This window comes from Pristis pectinata, chromosome 1 (genome assembly GCF_009764475.1).
Source record: "Pristis pectinata isolate sPriPec2 chromosome 1, sPriPec2.1.pri, whole genome shotgun sequence".
Classification (NCBI taxonomy): domain Eukaryota; kingdom Metazoa; phylum Chordata; class Chondrichthyes; order Rhinopristiformes; family Pristidae; genus Pristis; species Pristis pectinata.
The window spans coordinates 86,698,129-86,724,547 of record NC_067405.1 but is presented as its reverse complement, the minus strand read 5'-3'; the positions used below and the strand labels follow the sequence as shown (position 1 = coordinate 86,724,547).

General features: G+C 42.1%; 2 protein-coding genes across 5 annotated transcripts in view; one reads left to right on the top strand and one right to left on the bottom strand.

Annotated features, from left to right (window-relative positions):
- Nucleotides 1-26,419, bottom strand: part of dnajc17 (DnaJ (Hsp40) homolog, subfamily C, member 17) — a 98,417-nt gene that overhangs the window by 3,549 nt on the left and 68,449 nt on the right.
- Nucleotides 795-23,160, top strand: LOC127572844 (cdc42 effector protein 2-like). 4 transcript variants are annotated; one of them, XM_052020535.1, is made up of 4 exons: nucleotides 795-895; nucleotides 5,659-5,879; nucleotides 14,813-14,957; nucleotides 21,049-23,160. In XM_052020535.1, exon 4 carries the CDS (start codon nucleotides 21,146-21,148, stop codon nucleotides 21,743-21,745), a length of 600 nt encoding a protein of 199 aa, XP_051876495.1. In that variant the 5' UTR covers nucleotides 795-895; nucleotides 5,659-5,879; nucleotides 14,813-14,957; nucleotides 21,049-21,145; the 3' UTR covers nucleotides 21,746-23,160. The 4 variants fall into 4 exon arrangements, with proteins under 4 accessions (XP_051876495.1, XP_051876477.1, XP_051876502.1 ...); XM_052020517.1 differs by having other exon boundaries at nucleotides 14,810-14,957; XM_052020542.1 differs by lacking the exon at nucleotides 14,813-14,957.

Here is a 26,419-nt window from a genome sequence, read left to right as displayed (position 1 = left end):
ACCAAGTGCAGGTCAATGGGACGAGCAGAATAAAGTTTTGGCACAGACTAGAAGGGCCAAATGGCCTGTTTTCTGTGCTGTAGTGTTCTATGGTTCTATTATTTAAATGGTGACAGATTGGGAATGTTGATTTACCAAGGGATCTACAAACATGCAGGTACACCATGTAGTTGAGGCAGTGAACGGGTATGTTGGCCTTCACTGCAAAAGGTTTTGAGTACAGGAGCAGGGATGTCTTGCTTCAGTTGTATAGGACCTTGAATATTGTGAGCAATTTTGGTTTTACCCAGGAAAGAATCTACTCGCTATAGACAGAGAGCAATAAAGGTTCAAACAGGCAAAACAATTGTATGAGGAACAACTGGGTTGACTAGGCATGTATTCACCAGAATTAAGAATAAGAGGAAATCTCTTTGAAATGCACAAAATTCTGACAAGGCTCAACAGGTTGGATGCAGGGATGACAATTCCCCAGACTCGTCGGTTGGTTTGGGAGGGGGGGGAGTGGGGGGTGCGGGGGCAGTGTCAAGAACTACAGGATCACAATCTCAGGATATGGGGTGAAAAATTGAGGGCTGAAGTGAGGCAGAATTTCTTCGGTCAGAGGGTGGTGAACCTGTGATAGAAGTCTGTGGAGATCAAGATAAATAAGGTGGAGCGAGAAGGAGCGAGCAGAAGCAACCAAGGAGTTCCGAACAGATAAGTTTTTTCTTCTAACGGTTCAGGGATAGCGGGGAGTAACTGTGCAGGCGTGTGATGTCACTCGGTAGCGTGATCAGTTTAAAAAGAAGACTGCCATATCCAGCGGGCAGCGTCGGAGCGGGCAGCGGAGTGAGTGGGATTAGAGTGTTTTGGGCTTTGGCTCAAGGGGCTTCGGCGTAAAGGGGCAAGGCAGGTGAGTAGCTGGTAGGTAAAGGTAAGGTCTACCTGTTATCTGTTATAGATTTTTAAGAAGGATAAGACTAGATAGGGAAAGAATTAGTTTAGATGGAGGACATGGTGGTGTGCTGCAGCTGCTTGAGGTCGTAGCTTGTGGACCTTGCTGTGGTGCACGATGACGACATCTGCAGTCAATGCTTGAGGCTGGAGGAACTTCGGCTCAGAATTGATGAGCTAGAGTTGCAGCTTCAAACACTGCGAAGCATCAGGGAGGGAGAGAGTTATGTAGATACTATACAATGGGGAACAGTCACCCCCCCTTAGAGCAGGTACTTCTGGGGTCCAGGAAGTAGATAGAAGGGCGACTGTCAGGAGAGAGAAAAGGAAAAAGAAAACGAACAGGCAGATAGTGCAGAGGACCCCGGAGGCTGTTCCCCTCAATAACAGGTTTTCCGCTTTGGAAACTGTTGAGGGGGGTGACCTGCAGGGATCAAGCAGCAGTGGCCAGGTCTCTGGCACTGGGACCAGTCCTGCTGCTCAGAAGGGAAGGGAGGAGAAGAGGAAGGCAGTAGTGATAGGGGACTCGATAGTCAGGGAAACAGTTAGGAGGTTCTGTGGCAGTGAGCATGAATCCCGGATGGTATGTTGCCTCCCAGGTGCCAGGGTCCAGGATGTCTCTGATCGGGTCCACAGAATTCTTGAGCGGGAGGGAGAACAGCCAGAAGTCGTGGTTCACATTGGTACCAACGACATAGGTAGGAAGAGGGATGAGGTCCTAAAAAGTGAGTTTAGGGAGCTAGGCAGAAGGCTGAAGAACAGGACCTCAAGGGTAGCAATCTCGGGATTGCTGCCAGTGCCATGCAATAGTGAAGGTAGGAATAGGAGGAGATGGCAGATAAATGTGTGGCTGAGAAGTTGGTGCAGGAGGGAAGGTTTTAGATTTTTGGATCATTGGGATCTCTTCTGGGGAAGGTGGGACCTGTACAGAGAGGACGGGTTAAACCCGAACCCGAGGGGGGCCAATATCCTTGCAGCCAGGTTTGCTAGGGTGGGTGGGGAGGGTTTAAACTAGTTTGTGAGGGGGATGGGAACCAGACGGGTACGTCAGAAGAAGAAAGGGATGGGGAAGAGTCAGATCTGACAGGTAGAGAGGCTTTGAGGAAGGAGAAGCAGAGTACAGGCTATAAAAGTGGAAAGGTGGATGGGCTAAAGTGCATTTACTTAAATGCAAGAAGTATCAGGAATAAGGGTGATGAACTCAGAGCTTGGATAAGTACATGGGACTACAATATTGTGGCTATTACAGGGACATGGCTGACACCAGGGCAGGAATGGATACTCAATATTCCTGGTTTCCAGTGTTTTAAAAGGGATGGGGGGGGGGGGGGAGAAGAGGAGGAGGGGTGGCGATACTGGTCAGGGACACTATTACAGCTGCAGAAAGGGTGGATAATGTAAAAGGATCCTCTCTAGAGTCAATATGGGTGGAAGTTAGGAACAAGAAAGCAGTAGTTACTCTACTGGGAGTATTCTATAGGCCCCCCGGTAGCAGCAGGGACGCTGAGGAGCAGATTGGGAGGCAGATTTTGGAAAGATGCAAAAATAACAGGGTTATTATCATTGAAGACTTCAACTTCCCAAATATTGATTGGCACCTGCTTAAAGCCAAAGGTTTAGATGGGGCAGAGTTTGTTAAGTGTGTCCTGGACAGATTCCTGTCACAGTATGTTGACAGGCTGACTAGAAGGAATGCCATATTAGATCTAGTTTTAGGTAATGAACCAGGTCAGGTGACAGATCTCTCGGTGGGTGAGCATTTGGGGGACAGTGACCACTGCTCCATAACCTTTAGCATTGTCATGGACAGGGATAGGAGCAAAGAGGATGGGAAGATATTTAATTGGGGAAAGGCGAGAACTTGAGAGTGTAAATTGGGATGACAGTTTTGAAGGGAAATACACTATGGAGATGTGGTCGATGTTCAGGGATCTCTTGCAGGATGTTAGGGATAATTTTGTCCCAGTGAGGCAGAGAAGGAATGGCAGGGTGAAGGAACAGTGGGTGACAAGAGAGGTGGAACAAATAGTTAGGAGGAAGAAGGCAGCATACATAAGGTGTAAGCAGCAAGGATCAGATAGGGCTCGTAAGGAATATAGAGTAGCAAGGAAAGGAATGTAAGAAGGGGCTGAGGAGAGTGTCTATACGCATGCAGGAAAGAATGAGAGAGAATGTACGAGTGAGAGTGAGTCAGCAAAGGAGATGAATGGAAGAGGGGGAATGTGAGAAGGAAGGTGAACCAGATCAAGCAAGGTGAAAGGAAGATATTCAGTCTCAATTCATCTGTGGTTTAGCTCTGGGCCAGAGGTTTAAGGGTTAAAAAAAACCTTACTTCTACCAACCTTTCAACAGCCACGTGCTGACAATAGACCAATGAACCAATAGAAATGTCAGAAACCATGAAACATCAAAAGCATTTCAAAGAACCTTAAAGAGACTTTGTGTTGAATCTACACTGGAATATACAAACGTGGAACTGGCAAAGCTCTGTTGTACACAGCTAGTGAGTTACAAAGAAAAACCTTTCCCAACTCTCCGATGACAAGGTTATTTCATGAGGCAGACTAACTGGAGCTATGCTTGTTCTTTAGGCACTCCCTTAACCCTTTCATTTCTGGATGTGCATCCATGAGTTTTTATTTCTTGAGGAAAAAAAATGCATCTAATCCATAAACTTCAGCGCCAAATTTAAATGTACCAAAACAGCTCAGTATCGCTGTAGGAATTCCAATGGGTTATCTTTGCACAGAGTTCCACAAGAACACGTGCAAGAGTGGGAGAAAATGAACAAGGAAAGTATGGGAGGTAAATGAGGGAGGGAGGAGAAACAATGTGTGAAAGCAAGGAAGAAGGACATTTATTGAATGGTGAAAGAGGAAGGGAAAGTGCAATTTATTCCATTGTAAAAGAAAATATGCAAAATTCTGTTTTTGACTGAGTGAATTCGACAAGCTAATGTCAAAATACGTTCTGTCTTCAATAAAGCTGAGATGAAACAGTATGTCATCAACTTTTTGTCCTTTAAGTATTTCCGGCCAGACAGGACTGAAAGAGTCAAGAGTTTTACCTGCAGCAGCATTCCTGTTATGATATATCATTGCCCCCTCCCAAACAGTGCTTTCAATGTATTTCTCAATCATGTATATGGTTGGCTTGTGGTTTGGTGGCAGTTTAATGGTAACTTTGGTCAGCAAAGCAGAGTGAGCTTGTCCACTTCCCGACATGATCACTGTGCACTAGCACTCGGCAGATGAAGATAGCAGTGGCCACGATTAAGAACGTATATGTGGGTACAAACACATGACTCACTACTGTGGCATGGCTACACTTCACAGTTCTAGTAACTAATGAGAAGCATGGGAAAGTTTTGAACACCTAAGTATGGTTAAGACTTCCAACGCACAGTTGCAAATGGACCGTTACATTTACTGGATGAGGAAATGAGACTCTGTATAGAAGGTTATGTAGTAGCAATAGCGGAAGGAAAGCCAACATACCAATTAGGCTTTAGAGGTAAAGCTTGCACCCCATCCATGACTGAAGAAGTTACCTACATACAGCATTCTTTTCTTTACCAGCATAGACTACAATCAGTCATGAAGTGTGACACGTAGGTTCAAGTTACCTAGCATTAAGTGAAGACCATGATGAATAACAGGCCATTCTGCCCACCTTGACTATGTCAGGATTTATGCTGTGTATGAGCCTCTTCACATCCTGCTACATCTAACCCCATCAGTAGTTGCTTCTGTTGCTTTCTCTCACACACTTATCAGGATTCCTCTTAAATACTGGTGCCAGTTCAAGCGATCGCTAGTGTTTGTACTTGTGTCAGTACAAGAGTTGCCAGTGTTTGTACTTGTGCCGCTACAAGTTGTTCCCAGTGTTTGCATTTATAGCAAGGCCTACACTGGGATTTAAATATAACTGCTTTTGAAGTATATTAAACACATATTATGCACACATCCACATATTCTTAATGTTTATTGGGAAGGGACCCAGACATCATGCCCCTGCTGCACCCATCCCATTCCTGCAGCCCCCTTAATACACCCTGATTTATACCTTTGTAAGCATTGTCCAGGGTTTGCATCTGCACTTCTCTGAGTACTGTCTGGGTTTGTACCTACACTGCTGTAGGCACCATGGTAGAAAAGTTTCCCAGATTGCTTTGCCTTACTACAGAAAAGCAAAGGTCTATAGGAGCTGGAAATATTTAATAAAAACAGAAAGCTTTGTTTTACTAAGAACTATTTTTAGCAATTAACAGGCTATGTTTTAGTGGATGACCTCATATCTTCCTTACTGAGTTGCAAGTAGCCCAATCCAACCTGATGAGTGGTGCAACACTGCTTTATTCAACACTGGAGCTGGACAAGCGACCAATTGGTCCTGTGGTAAAATTTGTCATTTGTTGGTGCAGAAAAAATTTAATCAAGAAGAAACACTACCTTTGCATTGACACTATTCCAGACATATGTGGATGATTTACCTTCAGAGAATGGGCCTCTTTTTCTAGACCGTACCATACTTTCTCAGTGATGTGTTCTCAGAGGATGTGTCTGGACTTTTGACAGCATAATTGTCTGAACAATTCCAGTCAGCTCTGGGTGGATCAGACATGATATTCACATGTCTCTGAGCAACTTCCTGATTTAGATATGGATTAGAGTGCGAAACCTGTTCTCACCAGGCTGGTTTGCCTGCTTTGTGTTGCTCCAGACTCTAAACAGCGATTGCCACAGACTCTGCGCAAGAGTAAACCTCCTTCAATGTAAAACTACGTCAGAAACCTAAGCTGAAGCTGTAGTCAGAGAGAAGTGCAGGCATGAAATGACAGAGGAACAGCGCGCGGTTCACCAAAGCAGACCAACGTGGGAGCCCTGACAACACCCGAGCTTTGAGGCAAGATACCAAACACTGCAACAACAGTAAAAAAACAGGTTTGTGATTTTGGAGATTTCAATGTATTTACACTGGTTTGGTAGAGTTTTGTCATATTGTTCAGTGAATATGTATTATTATTATAAAGTGATATGCTTCCAAAATGACAGACTTGCTTATCAACATCCCGGCCAGTACAGGTCTCTGTTTGTAGTGAATGATTCCAAATAGTTTCTCATAAACCTGTAGCTCCCAACAACACATAGGTGGAGAAGGACAAAAAAAAAGTCAAAAGCCCACTGACGCAACTCTGATTTCAGTAAACGGCAGATGAGTGAATTGCTCATGAAATAAGAGCCATGAAAGCGGTAAGCAATACAATTCTGTTCTTCAAAACTTGTGCCTGCATAGTACTCTGTATAAAATTAAGGTGCAGTTCCAGTGGAAGTACAAGTAGTTGCAGTTTCAGATGAACTCAGAGCCGCACGCATTGTCTATTGTCTTCTCTGCAGTATGCTACCAATAATCTCAAACCTCCAGGCCAGATCTTCCTCACAAATGCACCATTTAATGATTCATGAGAAATATAGGAAGAAAAATCTGCAAGGCAAGTAACTGCTTGTATGGAAGTTAAATACTGCAGATGCTGGATGATGTCAATACAGTAAAAAAAAATTGCTTTTCAGGTAGTACAGTACATTTAATTTATAAAAACATCCCAAGGCACTACATTGGGATGTAAGCAGATAGTCTCTGACATTAAGTAAGAAATAATGGTGAGGCAGATCTAAGTGTTACCAACATATACATGGGACATGTCATCATGTCTTTGAATAAAGCTACAGAGGAACCACATGTAGATGAGAAACACAAGGAAAAGATGAGATCCTTATGCCTTCAGGATACTGAAATTCAGGCAATTTTCTGTGGTCTAAGTCTGCTAAAAACACAAAGCTACAGTGGCATCCTTCCAGATACAAGGCTGTCCAGAGACTTCACTGTAAACCCTGACCAGATTATTATAATCCACTACCTTACCCACAGTGGAAACTTATGTGAGATGTCATGTTCAAGTGTAGTTTTCAGGCTGACCAAAGTGGGCATACTTGGAACAAGTACTTAACTCAGTCCCCATTCTGTCCTTATTTTAGTAATTATAATTTTTTAAAGTCCAAATCCAAAATAGATGCAAGCAACCTGGGTCAGGCTGAGGGAGTGAAGAGGAAGAATAATGGAATTAGTGGTTGTGAAATGAAATTCAGGGAAGATTCAGCACAAATTACATAATTAGGCAGTTGGTGTGTGTGCATGTATAATTAGCCAGTGAATGGTACACTAAAATACAACATTTCATAAACCCAGTCAGTCCATACCGGTGGACAGAACATGTTATTGAGCATACTGGGTTAATAGATCGAGTTACTTTGTGCCTTTCGTCAGTGGATTCAGGGTAATTCCATCCCAGACTGCTGGGGTGCAAGTCTCATCGAGTCCATGTGAGAATACTACGCAAGCTGGGTTTTGCCAGAGTTATTTAGCAGCTGCAACCAATTTTACTTTACAAATTAGATGATTCATGTGGAAAATGGGAAACAATTTCCCACAGCACCTTTCCAAGGTAAACGCGAACCCTTCTGTGGTTGCAATTCTGGTCAAGGTACACCACTGGCATACAATGGAGCTTTGTTCTTCATTTAGCTACACTGTGCCTGACCTTAAGCTGCTCGACAGGAGTGTACTTAGTTCTATAACCAAGACATAATTTTCAGGACAGTGTAAAGTTTATTCCATATTTAGTGTTTGATCTCAAAGGGCTGCTAAGTGAGAGAGAGCTGATGGAGCAACATTCTGTACATCAATAACTGGGAGTGTTCAATGCAACAGTGTGGAAAATATTAAATTTAAAATTTTTAAATTTTAAATTTTCAAATTTTTAAGGAGATTTTATTTACAGCGTGGTACACTTCCGGCCCAACGAGTCTGCGCTGCTCATTTTTAAAACCCAAATTAACCTAACCGTACGTCTTTGGATTACCCCGTATCTGACCCATATGTTACGTATTACCCTGTATCTGACCCATGCTGTACCTCCCCTGGGATTGTTTCCAAGGACAGTGTTAAGATGCTTTCACTCTGGCTTGACATTCCTTTATTAAGTGCAGCCTGGATATTAGATCCAAAGTTGGGTCCAAAGTTGCACCCACTTTAATGATACTTGATGATTACTCCATACAGGTACCTCAATCTCAAAATACCTTGAAACCTGGGGAACTTTTGGTCAGGTGGAAAAGTAGCTTACGTGGTATTCTCACTCAACGGATGAGACTTGCACCCCAACAGGATGGAATTACCTGGTGAAAGGCCAGTAGTTAATCCACTCCAGCACACGGTTCCCTCAATAACACATCCTGTCAAAATACACACTGGCATAGACTGAAAATGGGTGAAAGTCAGGGCAAAAAAAAGTTAGAGCTCAAGGAAAAGAAATAAATGTATATTCAGTCTTCCAGTGTTAATTTTCAATCAACATTTAACCATCACACAAGCACAGTAGACACAAAAATAGGGGTGACTTTTCAAATTTACATGTCATATATCCTAGCATAAAAATGAATCAAAACACACAAAAAATCAGAGGAAAACTCCAAGAATAAATTGAAAATATAACATTCAAAGTAATTTTAATTAGTGCATCACAGGGATGCAGCTGGTAGAGCTATTGTCCCACAGCTCCAGTGACCCTGGTTCAATCCTGACCTTGGGTGCTGTCTGTGTTGAACTTGCGTGTTCACAATGAGAGAGTGTGGGTTTACTCTGGGTGCTCCAGTTTCCTCCCACATCCCAAAAACATGGGGGCCAAATAGCTTAATTGTCCACTGGAAATGTCCCCTAGTGTTTGGGTGAGTGGTAGAAACTGTGGGGTAGAGGTAGCTGATAGAATGTGGGTTACAGCCAACAGACTATGGGTAAAACTAGTGGAGAATGGGATTGCCCTGTGATCTGGCAATGGACTCAATGGGTTAAATGTCCTCCTTCCACATCTAAGGATGTATGGAAAGCTAGAAAGACAACTGATTTCTGCTATTTGAAAATCTGGTCCAAGTGTCGAGACCTTGAACAAGTGCAATTGGAGAACGTTTGCAAGTTGGGATATAGCCAATTCTGCGGACAGAGGAATTTTTGGTCAGCTGGAAAAGTACAGGAGGTTTGAGAGGTTATAATTAGTTATGTAGACCATTCCCAAAATTCTTCTTAATTCTTTTTAGCTATGGGATTGTTCAGTGTCATTTTATGGGCATCTCTAACTGGAAATGTTGAGGAAACATGAATGTTCCATCTAACCTGTAATGTACCTACTATGGTAGTATTTTCAGATCAGCTCCATCAGTCCTACATTTAAGCTGCATGGAGGGAATGGTAAGACAGGGTCTGGTGTTTCATTCCTGGAGCTGTAACTACCTGCTTTTCCCATGGTAAATGGGAACAGCTACAGCACATTACCAGATACATAGCGTTGGAGTAAATATATACTTAATATGTTAACAAGACCAGCCAACTTAAAAGCAGATGATCTCAAATGGGTTAATGTGGGAAAAGAGCTGGAGTTCACTTCAGAAAGAGAATGAAAAACAAAGCAAGTGGTGATCACCCCTTCTCTCATATATTGGGCTCAAAGTGGTGGGGAGAGAAGCCCAGTACTGAGTTTGCTTAGGGAGGGAAGGGAAAACCTGCAGACAAAGGAGGAAAGATTGGGGAAAATATCCCATTAAAGCTCAGCTATAGGAATGCTCACCAACTCAGGTCTGTCCTCTGACATCATGTTCTGGAAGGGGGCGCTGACAGAGTTTGGATTTTGTGTGGCAGCTCCCCCCTGACCTCATGACTGGTCAGGATAGATGACAATTCCCAACAAACTGCTGAGTAGAAGTAACATGCACTCCACATCACAGTGCTGCAGCGCTTTAGTTTGAGGAGTCAGCACCAGCTTCAGGGCACACACACTGCATCTGCTCCTTTTCAAGCTAGCTGGGTGTCTGAGGTGTACTGCTCTGGATTTACAGACTTTGCGCTGTGGTTAGTGTGGCTATTTTCTTTTTGAATTGTTAGAATGTTCTGCACTATCTACAAAAAATATTGGCACAACTTGCCCGGTGGTATTTGGATGTTTGTATCTTTAAAATCGCATTTGATTTGTGTGAGTTGACATATTGTAGTGCTTGTGACTGTGGTGGGGGAGGGAGGTGGCATTCTGTTCTTTATCCAACCACAGTAGTTTAGTTTTGATGTGTTTGGTATTGTACTGATAAAGAGACAATGTTAAAGGAGGCTTCTTTTGTTTTATTTATTTTTATCATCACTGGGGGTGGGGGGGTGGGGAAGCCAAAGAGACTCTTAATGACATAGTAATTGGATACCTGGGTACGAGGCCAAACAATAATCAACAGGCTGAATATTAATATTCAAAATTCACAGCCTGTCTCCAAGTCATTTTTACTGACTAACAGCTGTGGATGGAAATTCTGGGAGACACTGGTAAAGAGCAACAGCGACAGAGCCTGAACAACCTGTCAGTGCACCTTTCCACCCTGGTCAATGCACACTAGTCTGGAATGTTTACCTAGTCGATGCATTTTCTGAAAAGCAAGGTAAACATGCAAAGTGCAATGTATGCCAAGGTGGACACTGCCGTGTGTTCTACTCATCATATCTGTTATAAGATACAGGAGCTTCAAACAAGAGTGTTTACTTAACTCTACTCCAATAGCAAGGAACTTACTATGCATGATGCCTATAAAAATATACATACACACTTGATGATCTCCTATGACAAGAGCTCATTCGTATATACACAAATGTATCACACTGCCTTGTTGAGAAGAAAATGTGTAAACATTTCACAATTATAGTAATTGCAGATGCAGTCTGTAGCTGGTTTCCTCAGTCAGTTCAACTTCCTTAACCACATCTCCAACATGGATCTCATGCCTGGAACCAAGGAACTTGCAACCTCTTGACTAAACTCAGAATTATTCTGCAACTCTAACATTAGATGACTCTGTATTGACATCAGGATTAGATTCATTGTTAACTATTACTTCAGTGTCTGCTGGTACGTTTCTTTGGACATTTCTGACATGATATCCAATACAAACTAAGTTTATGGGCCACAGAACTGAGGTCTCAGTGCTAAGCCTTATATTTGCTTGCTAACTTGGAGATCAACTCCGAGTCAGTCCAAAATGCTTTTCTTTATCTCAAGCCAATACCTTTTACTTCATTTGCTGCTATTCCACTCTCCCCTCCAGGTTAATCTGTATTAAGATCAATTGCATGCAAAGATGATGATGCATTGATAGTTCTGCTGGTGTACAACAGTAACGTTTGGACTTTCATGTTATTTAAACGAGTTAGCCAATGATTCACTGCAAAGCTAGAGTAACCTTGGGGCACTTGCTTGTTTAAACACACATACTCATCTCTCAGCTGCCGCACTGAATAGCACAGAGTGAATAAATGGTTTCTGATTTTGCATTGTAAAAAAACTTTCAAGTTAATGCAAAATGAGTGTGGTCCAGTGTGGGACACTAATTCTGATGGTATTCTATTTGCAGCAAGGACCCACCTCAACATTTCATTCTGATTTCTATAAGTATGTCTTCATTCAAGCATAAGGAAACAATCATTCTGTGTATCAAAAGTCAACATGGATTCATTTGAATGGTTCAGTCAGCTTGGACAGGGTAGTCAGGCTTGGCACTGAGAATCTATTCCAAAAGAGACATGGTATCTACTATTTATTTATCCCAGTCCAAATCCGACATTAGGCCGAATTGCTTTATTATTTCAGGAAGAATCAGCTTGGACTGTTGTTTCTACAGCCGACACTTGGTTGGTGTGCATCGCTGGAATCTAATTCTCAGTCCAGATGAAGGGTCTCAACCCGAAACATTGACTGTCCATTTCCCTCCACAGATGCTGCCTGACCTGCTGAGTTTCTTTCAGCATCTTGTTTGTTGCCCCAGTTCTCAAATCCTTTGTGAAATTCCCCCAGTCATTTCATCAGACTACTTATTATTTTGAAATACTATGTCTTTCGTGAAAAATTTAAGAAAGCATTTTAAATTCTAGGCAATTCCACCTTATGCATATTGGGCTCTACTTCAGAAAAATTAGTTTGTCATTTTCTGTCAGCAATTATGTATTATTTTGACCTGTTCACTGTGAACAAGCACATTGAACAAATATTTTTACAACAACATGTTCATGGGTTGTTTTTGCTCTCTCAGTACTTGCTGGGAAACCCTGGGTCACTTGAAGGAAATGAAAATTGAAGGCAGGAGCAGTGAGAGGCTGATGCCCAGATATTCATTAATTAACACAGGAAGCTGTGTGAAGCCAAACATTGAGAAGGGATTTGGGAGTCCTAGTTCGATCCCTAAAGGTTAATTTGCAGGTTGAGTCATAGTAAAGGTGGCAAATGCAATGTTAGGATTCATTTCAAGAGGACTAGAACATAAAAACAAGGATGTACTGCTGAGGCTTTATAAGACATTAGTCAGACTGCATTTGGAATATTGTGAGAAATTTTGGGTCCCGTATCCAAAGAGGGATGTGCTGGACCTTGAGAGGGTCCAGAGGAGGTTCACAAGAAATGATCCCAGGAATGAAAAGCTTAACGTATGAGGAGCGTTTGATGTCTCTGGGCCTGTACTCGATGCAGTTCAGAAGGATGAGGGGGGGAATCTCATTGAAACCTACCAGATACCGAAAGGCCTGGATAGAGTGGATGAGGAGAGGATGTTTCAATTAGTAGGAGAGTCTAGGATCTGAGGGCACAGCCTCATAATAAAGGGTTCGTCCTTTAAAACTGAGATGAGGAGGAATTTCTTCAGCCAGAGGGTGGTAAATCTGTGGAATTCATTGCCACAGTGGGCTGTCGAGGCCAAGTCATTGGGTGTATTTAAGGTAGAGATTGATAGGTTCTTGATTGGTAAGGGGGTTTAAGGGTTACGGGGAGAAGGCGGGAGAATGGGGTTGATAAAAAAAACAGCCATGATTGAATGGCAGAGTAGACTTGATGGGCTAAATGGCCTAATTCTGCTCCTATATCTTAAGCAGGAACCACTACCTGTGTTACCTGCACCCTCCTAGAAATTTGTGGGTGGTCAGCCTGATCAGGTCCCAGAGTACTGAGCCAGTGCATTTATTTGTAAAGAATGCACCTAGCCCAATGCAATCCAAGTCTGAGGACGTTGTTTCCTTGATAGCCAACTTAATCCTAACACTTATAATCAGGACCTGTTGGGTAGCCAGCATCTATGGTCTGCTATTGTTACATTTGTGGTTGTCACAGAATGAAATCCCCAGCACTCTTGGCTGCCATTTCCATTGTAGTCACATTTCAACACCACAAATAAACTGCAAGGTTTTTTTGCACCTTTCAGTTTGATTGAATCCTTTCATCTCTCAAATCATACAGAAACTTGTCTTTAAATACAAGATCCAAAGTTACAATATTTTGATAGGGCTTTTAGCGAGATGATTCAACACACTGTTTCTCCTACTGTGTGTTTTATAATATAGAGCCTCACTATCTCAAGTGGCTGTAGTATTCTCCCAGCTGCTGAACTACTTCTGCAAGTGAGATGTTTTAAATCTTTTTATGGCGCTACTAAATTAGTGAATGTATGATACAAAAAAATCCACCTCACAAAGCACAAATTACGTTGCTTTGTCACGTTCCCTCATTAAAGCATTCAATGTATGCCTGAAAACTTCTGGCATCATCATCCAGCTTGAATATTCTTGGCTATGAAAAACATCTCTATCCTCTCCATTAACCCCAATGCTGCCTTTGAAGTCCATTTGTAGTAGGACTGATATTTTCTTTCAGTTTCCAACAAAACGGTGCCACAGTACTCAGGCCTATTGTGAGTTTACAATCTGCAGACTTGCACTATCTTCCTTTCTTTAACTTAGCTTCAAAAATCACTTGGTGATAACAGGCAAAGGGTAGTGGTGGATGGATGCTTTCCTGATTGGAAGTCTGTAATCAATGGTGTACTGCATGGACTGTTGCTGGGATCCTTGTTGTTTGTGATATATATTAACAACTTGGGTGTGAATGCAAGAGGTGTAATTCGCAAGGTTGTGGATGACACAAAAGTTGGTGGTCTTGTGGATAGTGAGGGAAATTGTCTAAAGCTATAGCAGGATATAAATCAGATGGAAAGTTGGGCCGAGTGTTGAAAGATGGAATTTAATCCTGACAAGTGCAAGGCAATACATTTTGGGAAGTCAAACAGAGGTAGAACATATACAGTAAATGGTGGGGTGCTAAGGCATGTTGGAGTAGAGGGACCTTGAGGTTCAAGTCCATATTTCCCTGCAAGTGTCAACTCAGGTCGATAGGGTGGTGAGGGAGGTGTATGGGATGCTTGCTTTCACAAGTTGGGGCACAGAATATATTGGGACATTATGTTGCAACTTGACAAAACATTGCTTAGACTCATTTGGAGTATTGTGCACAGTTCTAGTTGCCACACTAAAGGAAAGGTGTGGTTGTGCTGGAGAGAGTGCAGAGGAGATTCAGCAGGATGTTGCCTGGATTGGAGGACTTTACTTATGAGGACAGAGGGAATTATAAGAGGCTAGATAGGTAGATAGTCAGGTTTTTTTCTCCCATAGTTGGGGTATTAAAAACAAGAGGCCATAGGTTTAAGGTGAGGGGAAGGTATTTTAAAGGGGATTAGAGGAGAAAGTTTCTTTTAAAAACAGTGATTGATATCTGAAACTCACTGCCAGTGGAGGTGATGGAGTCAGACACAATCACCATGTTTAAGAGACAGCTAAATAGGTATTTAAATAGGCAAGGCTTAAAAAGGATATGGATCTAATGCACGCAAGTGGGGTTAGTATAGATGGGTAAAAAGGTCACCCTGGACAAGGTCCTGTTTCTGTGCTGTACAACACTCTGATTCTGTTTCAGAAGTAGCTGCCTGAAGTTTCCCCCATTTCCATTGGGCTCGATCTGCAGGACCCACACAAACTGACTTACTAAGCCTGCATTTGGGAGATTCTATACTGGAACCTGTTCTCCAACATATTTTGCATCCAGAGATCTTTCAAAATCCGAGGTAAAAATGCTTCTTTTAAATACCCTAGGCTGATTTTTCTCTCTAATCTTTTTAATTTTTGTCATGCCACTGCTGATTTGTATTGGCATTCCCCTCCTCACAATGAAGACATCCTCTATCACATTTTGGGCATTACCATCAAGATAAATGGTATAGTACAGATCTATATCTCAAAACTAGGCATCCATGATGTGCTGTGGGCGTTACCAACAGAACTGCATTCTGCTTTTATCATGTTTGGATTCTATACATTATTCCCATGGCAGCCAACTTCTGAAGGTCAGTACACTGAACAGTCTCTGGTTATAGAACAATTGAATGGTAGAGCACTGGAGGAACTCAGGGTCACTGTCTATGCCAGATATTCCAGAGAAATACTCCTTTCATCTCACTTTCCCCATCAAACTCCAAATCTTCACTGTAAAAAGATTCTTAATTTATCTATCGACACTGCGATCTGGAGTTTGGTGCTCGAAAAGATGGGGGAAGCAGATTCAATGAAAAGGAACTTGGGTAAATACATGGAAGGAAAAAATATACAGGACTATGGGGAAAATCAAAGTAGTGGGGTTTATTGGATAATTCTCTGAAAGAATTAAAGTACAGTAGCTCAAACAATCATTTTTGCTGTAAGCAAATTATCATCAATGCAAACCAGAGGTGGGAAAATTCTCACTTTCACTTGAATCATGAAGGCTTGGGCTTCTACTTTTCTGATCAATTTGCAGCCTCCAGTTTGTAACCTTATGGCGCAACCTATCCTCCATCACTATCAAGCTAGACAATCAACCCTGATTTATTGAGGTCTGGAGAAGGGGACACCAGGATACATAAAAAAAATCAGGTGCCAGCCTGCTGAAGCTAGGATAACACCAATACATGCATTCCAAACAGTAAAAATGCTGCAATCCCTCAACCAATGGATCAGATCAGAACTGCAATCCTACTACAACCCAGTCATGAATGGAGTCATGGTGGACAATCAAGGTGCTAAAATGAGAGCAGACCCCAAGAAATCTATATGCTTAGCAATGTTACAGCATAAGATGAGCCAAGGCTGAAGGAATTATTTGCAATCATCATTAGCCAGAAACTGATGAGTAGTTGGTACAGTCCTAAAAGCTATGTGGGAGTAGAGGTACCTGGGTACATAGAAAAGTACAGCACAGGAAAAGGCCTTCAGCCCATGATGTTGTGTCAAAAACAAATATTGAATGGTACCTTGGATGTGTTATGAAATACAAGGAGATATAGACAAGCTGCTGGAATAGCGGGCATAAATCAGATGAAAATTAAATAACTGCAGATGCTGGAAATCTAAAACAAAAACAGAAAATGCTGGAAATACTCAGCAGGTCAGGCAATATCTGTGGGAAGAGAAACAGATTTAGCGTTTCAGGTCAGAGATTCTTCGTTAGAACTTTGTCTCCAACCTGAAACACTAACTCTGTTTCTCTTCCCACAGATGCAACCTGACCTGCTGAGTATTTCCAGCATTTTCTGTTTATGAGGGAGCTGAAATTTAACACAGAAAATGCTATCATATATTAGTAGGAAGAACAAGGAGAGGCAATATAAACAAGAGTGCACAATTCTAAAAGGGTTAGAAATAAAGTTCCAGGGTAAATGTGTGAAAATTGCTGGCAGGGCAGGTAAAGAAAAAATTTCAAAAGCATACACGGTTCTGGGCTTTTAATAAATAAGAACAGAGAGTATAAGAGCAAGGATCCTTTATAAAACACAGGCTCAGCCACAATGAAAGCGGTGGGCTGGATCATCTGCCCCAACATTTGCCCACCACTTAGCTTGTTGTGGCTACCATGTGCAGGGTGCTGAACTCACGGAGGATCCCACACCGCTAAGCCATTATTGGCCTGTGTACAGGCTACATCACCAATTACTGACCGCCCGAGTTCTTTCTCCTGCAGATATCATCAATTTCCAAAAACGTGAATATGCTTTTGGCGCCAGTGTGTAGCTAGGATTCAGTGTCCAATGTAGGTAGGACTTTCATTCCTTATATCCAACACCTCAAGCCTAATTTCTTGTCAAAAAAGTTATCAACCTAGCTGAGGAAAAGGATGGTAGCTGTTCATGACCATTTCTTAATATCATAAGCCTTTAGTGCTTTTGCATGAGAGGCATGTCATTTCTTTATTATATATTCCACTCTGAATGGATTAACTGGCTGCCCACTTCCAACTAAACTTGATTGGCACTTCATCTGCCATCCTAAATACACACCCTCTCCACCACCTGATCGGTATGGCTGCCGTACGTATCATCATGAAAATGCAATGTAACAACTCATTGAGGTTCCTAACAGCACTGCCCAAAGCTGGAATCTCTACCACGTAGAGCAATATGGGCAAAGGATGCACGGGAACCACCATTTACAAGTATGCTGCAAATCGCACACTGTCCTGATGGAAATATATTGCTATTGCTTCACCATTATTTCCTATAAATCCTGTATCTCCCTACCCAATGGGACTGACTCAGATGGACTGTGACAGCTCTCTGCCACTTTCTCATGGACAATTGGGTTTGGGCAATAGATGCTGGTCTTGTCAACAACACCCAAATTCCATTCGTGAAGAAAAATGCCACACTTTAGAAAGGTATTACAGCTTTAGAATGAGCGTAGAAGAGAATTGATGGAACGTAGGATTGCAGGATTTAGGATTTTATGCAGGAAGCTGGGGTTCTTCTCCTTAAAGCATTAAAATCGAAGGGGACATTTAACATAAATATTTGGAATCACAGCAGGTTTAATAATGAGAATCAAAAGTCAATATTCAGATGTCATAGGTTGAAGGTAACTGGAAAAATACAAAGGCAAGATGAGAACTTTATGTAGCGAGTTGCTGTATCTGAAAGGCACTGCCTGATAGAGTGGTGGAAGCAGATTCAATAATAACTTACTAAAAGAATTTGGATAAACACGGGAGGATTTGGAGTTTGAAGGGGAAAGTGAAATGAAAGGAATAGTTCTTTGGAAGAACTGGCAATAGATACAACGAGCCAGATTGCCTCCAGCAGTATATCATTCAATGGTTCGAAACCAGAGACTGATAATGTTCAGTGTATTGACCTTCAGAAATCAGCTACCATGGGGACAAGATACACAGTCCAAACATGATGAAAGCAGTAGATGTCATGAAGTACAGGCACCAGGGAGAGATTACAACACTAAATTAATGAGTAATCAGAAAACAATTCAAACCAAATTCTATCTCAAGTTACAAAAGAAAACCCTGATGAATCTCTTTGTAGGATCCCAGAGTATAAATCTAGTGCCTCTAACAGCTTCATAATGTGCTAAAATGACCAGGTACAAAGACTGTGGGTGAACTGGGATTGTTCTCCAGAAAGCAATGAGATTAAGTTTAATAGAAATGGTCAAAAATCAGTGAAGGATTTGATAGAGTACACAGGGTGAAATTGCATGTATTGTCAGAAGGGAGAATAATTATTGTGGAAGGATTTTTTTTTATTTTGCCTATCAACACTACAATCTGGAAATTTGGCATTTGAAAGGATGGTGGAAGCAGATTCAATAAAAAAAGGGATTTGGATAAATATGTGGAAGGAAAAATATATAGGATTACGGCAAAAGATCAGGGTAGTGGGATTTATTAGATAATTCTACCAAAGCTGTAGCGATTTATCATTAACATGAACCAGAGGTGGGAAAATTCTCACTTCCACTTGAATCACTTGGGCCTGGGCTTCCACATTTCCACAAGATTTAACATATGGACATACTAGTCTGTATGTTAAATCTTGTGGAAATGCCTTGCTAAATTTTCATCCATCCTCCTTGTTACTTCCTTGAAAATTTCAGTCATGCCTGTCTTCAAAGGAAAGTGGCAAGTTGGATTGAAAATTAGCTCTGAGGGCAGGGATTTTAGTTTACGGTGGGGTTCAGTGGAGTTTTGTATCAGGAACCTTGTTTTTTTCTGGTATGCATCCATGATATGAAGTTAAATGTGGGAGCCGTGACTAAGAATTTTGTAGATGGTACAAAACTGGTCATGTGGTTGGTAAGAAAGCAAGTTGGTGATGAACTAGCCAGGTGGGTAGAGAACTGGCTAATGGAATTCAATACTGAGAGGTGTAAAGTAATACATCTGGGGAGTGCAAACTAAAGGAAATGTATCATAAATATTGGGATACAGAGATATGCAGAGGAACAAAGTCATGTTCCCAAAGGTAGTGAGATAGATTGAGAGGGTGGAGAAGGAGGAACACAGGATAGTTTCCTTTGGTGGCTAAGGAATAGCATAAAAGCAGGAAGGTCATGCTAGAGTTGTACAAGACACTCATGAGACAACTGCTGGAGTACCAGGTACAGTTTTGGTCATTCACAATATTACAGGAGGATCCTAACAACAGAGGTATAGAGATGCACATGGATATTGGGAAGACTGGGAAATGTTAGTTAGGATAAGATTGGCTCAGCTAAGGTTTTCTTTGGACAGAAGTGCTAAGGGGAGACTTGAGATGCACAAAGGATGAATAAGGAGGACCTATTTTCTTCCGCACTGTGTCAAGGGGGCAGAGATTTAAAGTGATTGTTCAAAATGATGAAAGAGAACCATCTCAATGCCTTGCCTGAAAGCTGAATTGACAAACTGACAGCTTGGTATGCATCTGATACATTCAGACTGTAAATATCTTGGGTGGTGACCTTTGTGTTGTTGGCAAGGGTGCAGGAAAGAGTGTCGAAAATGCCAAGAATAGGGAAACAAAGGCAGACACAGGGCTCTTAATTCTATCCCTGAAGCAGCACTATGCTCAGCTGTGACCCCTTCACAGTCTAAGAGCCTGCTGATACTGCTTGTCCAGCTTGGAGGAGAAGGCGGGCCACAAGCCACTGAACTGTACATTGTTCAGCATGGTCTCTGGGACGGGAAGACAGAAGTCTGCCATGTCAGACCCACCCAACTGAGATACAAGGGACTGTGGATGCAGGAATTTGGAGCAAAATAAAACAAACTGCTGGAGGAAGTCAGCAGGTAAGGCAGAATCTGTGGAGGTAAAGGGATTGTCAGCGTTTCAGGTCAAGGTCCTGCATCAGGACTGGTGCAGGTCCTGATGGAGGGTCTCCAACCAAAACATCAACTATCCCTTTACCTCCACAGTTGCTGCCTGACCCGCTGAGTTTCTCCTGCCCCTACACCTCCTCCCTCACCACCATTCAGGGCCCTAAACATCCTTCCAGGTGAAGCAGTCCCTCACATGTGAATCCATCGGGGTCATTTATTGCATCCAGTCCTCCCGGTGTGGCCTCCTCTACAGCGGTGAGACCCAACGCAGAGTGGAGGAATTGCTTCATCGAGCGCCTTCACTCCATCTGCTGTAACAACCAGGATCTCCCGGTGGCTAATCATTTTAAGTTCACTTCCCATTCCCACACTGACATCTCTGTCCACGGCCTCCTCTACTGCCACATTGAGGCTAAATACAGAATAGAGCAACAGCACCCCAAATTCTGCCTTGGTAGTCTCCAACCTGACTGCTTCAACATAGATTTCTCTAACTTCCAGTAACCACTCCTCTGTTCCCCCCCCCCCCCCCTTTGGCTTTCCCTTATCCCTCTGGCCTCTTTACCCCTTCTCTTTCCCTTCCCCCACTCTCATGACCTGCCCCTCACCCACACCTCCTTCCCTTTATTCCACGGTCTACCGTCCTCTCCCATCAGTTTCCATCTTGTTCAATCCTTTGCTTCCTCCACCCATCACTTCCCAGCTTCTCCCCTCATTCCCATTCCCACTCTCACACCCCCCCACCTACCTTCCCCCTCACCTGCCAGCTCACGCTTCTCCCCCTCCCACCACTCCTTTTATTCTGGCTTCTGCCCTCTTTCTTTCCAGTCCTGATGAAGGGCCTCAGCCCAAAATATCAACTGTTCATTTTCCTCCATAGATGCTGCTTGACCCGTTGAGTTCCTCCAGCATTTCGTCTGTGTTGTGTCCTCCAGCAGTTTGTTTTATTTGCCCCATCTGATCTTGAATCTGATTTTACTCACTAATCAGCATGCCTTATCACAACCAAGTCACTTATTGTAAAATTTCTATATCCGTAGGATCAGGCTACCAGAAGACAACTTTCCTAGGCCATTCATCGTCTTTTTCAAGTTTTCACAATAATTAAACTTTCGAAACCTACAGGTCAGATATAAAATGTCTCTCAAAACTCCCATCTACCTCAAAACTGCATTACCTAAAAAGGGCAAGAAGCCGAAACTGCGGGAAGTCCTATCAGCTGACATGATCAGCCCACCTCTGGGAGATTTTCACCACAAATCGCACATTGGCAGGAGAGGAGAGAGTGACACGTTTGGGGATATGTCCTTCCTGCAGGGCCAGGATGAACTTCTGTCCTCCTTGAGTACATCGAAAGATCCAAGGGGTGTGGCACCCCCTAAACCCCCTCGACTACACCTAGGAGAGTCCGACGACACAACCACAGTCAATCCTACGCAGGCTGCTTCCAAGTCTCCAGATAACCAACTACCAACTCTTCACTCACCCTACTTCCAATATCACATGCTGAAGGGCTCCAAGGAAGCCCCACCACATGACAAGCAGATAGATGACAAAGACCAGCAACAAACTGAAGGTGTAGAAGGCTGGTTGTGCTCAGCTGAGAGAACAGTGGATGAGTCTCAGTCAAACCCATCTGAATCTATGTTTTCATTTGAACTGGATTTGGGACCTTCGATACTGGAGGATGTCCTCAAAATAATGGATAATCACAAATCTGTAACTTCACAGCAGTAAAGTTACATTATCTGCTTGACTTTATGGTAGTGAATTAAAAGCCGTTGGATACTGAGCACAATAGCAACAGTTTGCTTAGGCAACCAAACTGTATTCCAACTAAAGGGAACAAAATAATTAACAAAAAAAGTGCAGGATATTATGATTAGACCTACAGATATGATTGATTTCTAAGGATGATACGCTGCTTGAGACTCATCTGCATTGAGATTTGCAAAGCAGGATTAGAGTATTTGTATATTGAGCACATTGTGATTCCTCCTTCAGCAATCTTCTTCTCCACTAAAGTGCTTTAGCTGACAGCATGGTGACATAGCAACATAGAAAGATATTCTGACTTGGAATTGTATACAAAGCACTTCAAACAGGTAGCTTCAAGCATAGAGTTAGTACAGTGCATAGAAAATTTTACTTTCTATATTGTAAGTGTATCACTTGCAGAAGTAACTTGATGTCAACACACCCGGCACAATTAAATAGTGCTCAAATTCCTCCATTGCCCAATGATGACATCCTCCATGTTATTTAAATGCATCAAGGTATATAGAGTCAAGACATATCTGCCCTGATCTAATAGATTTGTGGTGTGGGCTGAATGGCCTTCAGTTCCTAAGTTCCCTAGCCTGGGAACACAGAAGCTAATTATAGGTCCCCTCAAAGATAAACATTTTTTGCTCTTTCTGGTACTGTGGTCTGGTAGTTGTGTAAATAACAACATGGCTTATACCATACCTTTCTTTAAAAAAATATTGCATTAAGCCAATACACCAATGGCAAAAGGAAAAAGAAAACTGGGATGTCAGGATTCAGAATATAATGATACCTACAATTCAGAAAGGGCACACAAAAAAAGTGTACTCTTAATACTTTAATTACTAATAATGAAGAACTGTACCAATAATAAGTGGATGCTTATGAGTTAATTGGCTACTGCAAGTTACCTATTAACATAGGTAGTGGCAAAAACAAAGGACTTGATGATCGGGTGAGAGGGAATAAGTTGCTGTGCTATAGCGAAACGAGGGAAGGGAGAATGAGGTTGATAGGATTGCTCTGTTGGAAGCCAACATGGACCTGTGTCATACTAAATGTTTACTCAACCTGCTGCAAAATTTTATTGCTGAAATATTCCAAAGGTTCCAAACCTGAAGGTGAAAATAAAACCAGTCCATGCCTTGCTCCATGTGTCTAGTTATAGTTTTAGACACACTGCACTCCGAAGCACCTGCTCAGTGCCCTGGGGACCCTGGCCCTTTCTATAGCACACAGAGGACCTCTAGTGGTAGAAGAGCTGTCAAGGTAGCAGATATCTCAAATCCTGCATTGGTCTTTCTGATTCCAATTTCGTCCCCACATACCAAGACATGTACAACCTCATGCCTCTTATAGCATTATTTATTATTGCATTCTTTAAAGGTTAATTTGAAGGTTTGAATCTGCATAAAATATTCTTGTAATGCTATGTAAAAATGATGATTCAAATAAACTTAAAAAAAATTCAAGCTTTTGAAGTGCAAAGTAGTAGATGCATAATGAAAGCCAATTATTTTTCCACACGGAAGTTGACAGAGACAGAGAGATACAGGTGATGATTTGGTGGTGATGGAGTTGAGGTCAACAGTCCAGAAGACCAGGATACCATGTATATTCCCTGCTGTTCTTTGAATTAAGTGCTTGATCAGAATGTTGGATCCAAAGCTCCTCTAACAATGCTACACTCTCCTAACCCTGTTTAATTGCTGAAATCTTGAGGCTCGAATCTGTAACCTTCAGACTCGCCAACCTTGAATCTGCCGTCCCCTCATCCTGAAGCATAAATCCTCCTCCTGCACGAGCTCACATATGTACATTCATAAGCTTACAATTTCAATGTAACTCGTGCATATGACCTAACAGCACTACTGGAGATGCAGCCATTGTCATGTAGATAAGGAACCCTCCCCATACTAATTATGATCATTTTTTTCTACTCCTTAAGGCAGTGAGCTTGTTGGGATACAGTTCAAAGGGCACCGAGTCTACATTACCAAAGCACTTCTCAGACATTCAGGTGCATGTAGTTTCTTGCAGTGCTTTCCTCTTTTTGTAGGACAGAAGAAAATGAGGCTGATTGTACTGGCTTCCAATGTCAACCCACCTGACATCAGCGAACTCAGAAAAGGAATCACCTTTCCAAATCACTGCTCAGAAATTAGAACCATTCTTTGGGAGAGTTCTCAAAATCAGATTCCAGCTTGTATAACAGCCTGAAAAACCCTTCAGTTATTTTACTCACAACTTTGTGGCTTGGGGCATTTGCTCTGATGTTGGTGAATCGGTGTGTTCCAGACTATTTAATTGTTCACTCAGCATCACATATCAAAAATTGGTACTTCAGCTAACAATTCACAGACCCCATAGCAATAACCAGAAAGTACAATTTTACTGAGAATGAACTAGGTGAACCTTGGCTCAACCATAACACTCTTACCTCCAAGGCAGATATATTATGGACTGAAGACTTACTCCAGAGACTTGAGCACAGAATTCAAGCTGACTACTCTATACAGTACTGAAGAAATACATTTAAAATAGATTATCTTGTCATTTATTTCACCTGCAGTATCTGTCTGATAGCTACTGCTGTATCTGCAGTGGCTATCTTGTTTGATCAATATTATGCCAAAGGTATGCATTACCTGTAAAGTGCTTTATTATGTCTAGATGCTCCAGTAGCCATGAACTGGCAATATCTGGAACATGTTTGAAATAGCACTTTGATGGTTTCATTTCAGGGTACTTCAACAGGTTATGGTGAAGCAAGCTTCACATTCTACCAGAGCAGATTGCATGCTCCTCTATGCATTTCATCACTGATTCAAAGTGAGTTACTAAATGCAACAGTGTCTGAGGTCAATGGGCAAGGTGAGGGAAGGGCAGTAAAATGTCAGGGGTCACCCATCAAGCCTTAAGGGAGCATCATCTCATGGTGGGCCTCAGTGAAGATAGTTGATGCAAGCTAAAGCCTGGGTTCAGGAGACTAATAATAGCAGGCAAAGCTCCAAGTGATTGTGATTGGCACACTGTTTAACTGCTGAATACTTCACAGATGAATCTCACATGACTTCCCTGCCTGCACAATTCCAGTAGATGTCAACAGAGAGGGATCAGCAGTGGGAATCTTAACTGATTCTTCCTTCCCAAACCCAGGATGTTGTGGAAGATTGAAATCAGTTAACAATGTCACAGACTGGAAATCAAACCTGGAACCTTCTACTTTGTGTGACTTGCCTACTCACCAGAAAAAACTCAGCAAGCCATCAGGAAGTTTATGAGATGCAAATTGTCTCCTTCAGCATGCAGCTGTTGCACAGTTGGTAGTACTCTTGACTCTGGGTCAGAGGTTGTGGGTTCTAGTTCCGGTCTTACTCCAGAACACAATAGAACACATGATTTAAGCTAACATTCCAGTACGGAGGAATCTACCATTTTACCCCAGTGCCACTTTCCTGCACTAACCCCACATCTCCCAATATCTAAAAATCTGTTGATCTGTCTTGAATAGACAGAGAACTGAGCCTCTATGGTAGAGAATTGCAAGGATTTCGTACCCTCTAGGTATGGGTGAAGAATTTTTTTCTCATCTCTACCCTCAAAGGCCAACCCCTTATTTTGAGACTGTGACCTTAGCGTCTAGACATTCCAGTCAGGGGAAACATCAGTTCCACATCTAACCTATCAAGCTCTGTAAGAACTTTACATGTTTCAGTGAGATCCCCTCTCATTTTGCTAAACACTAAGGAATAGAAATCTTACTTAATCTCTCCTCATATGACAAACCTGCCAACCCAGGAGTCAATCTGGTGAACATTTGCTGCATTCCTATTGCAAGTATATGTAGGTAGAACAAACTAGTGCACAATTTGAGATGCAGTCTCACCATTGCCCTATATACTCAAATCCTGTTGGAATAAAAGCCACATACCATTTGCCAAATTGCTTGACAAGCACTCCCATGTCTGAAGTAATCCTACCAGGTGTCCTGAACAACTTTTATTCCTCAGCTATCGAATTATCTGGTCATTTTTTGTAAGTCATTGCTGTAAGCAAATTGACTCTCAAGTTCCATACACTGTAACACTGACTAAACTTCAGAATTATTTAGCTCGGACATTGAGGTCACAAAAGACACTGTAAAGCTTTATCTTTTGATGAACAACTTTATACCAAGGAGGGTAAATGTGGTTCCACTGAATTTGTATAAAAGAATAAATGGCAAGAGGTTTGGGCCGGAGGGATTTTATTTAATGAAACATTTGGAAAGAGGTAGCCCAGTGAAATTGTGAAATGAAGTGAATTGGAAGTGATTTGTTCACTGGGTATGTGAGCTGATCACTTATAGGTGCACTCTCCTTAGCTGACTTGCATAGTCCATACTTACAAGCAAGACTGACAGATACAATTTTATTTTCCAGCCAAGTACCCCTGAACAGCACCATGGAAAACGTTATTTTGTAAATTGTTTCCATGTCACGGTGTATCCCTTACATCAAACAAGCAGATTCTGTAATAATTTGGTTGAGAAACTCTCTTTAAAAAAAAATGGAGGAAATTTAACCACTTAGAGAAACAAATTCCTGAAATAATGCTGGCTCTTCAGTACTAGAAAAGCTGATCGCTCAGTCTGGCAGCCTG

Coding starts and splice junctions, on each gene's coding strand:
- LOC127572844 (XM_052020542.1), top strand. CDS start 21,146: ATGTCTCTCAAAACTCCCATCTACCTCAAAACTGCATTACCTAAAAAG.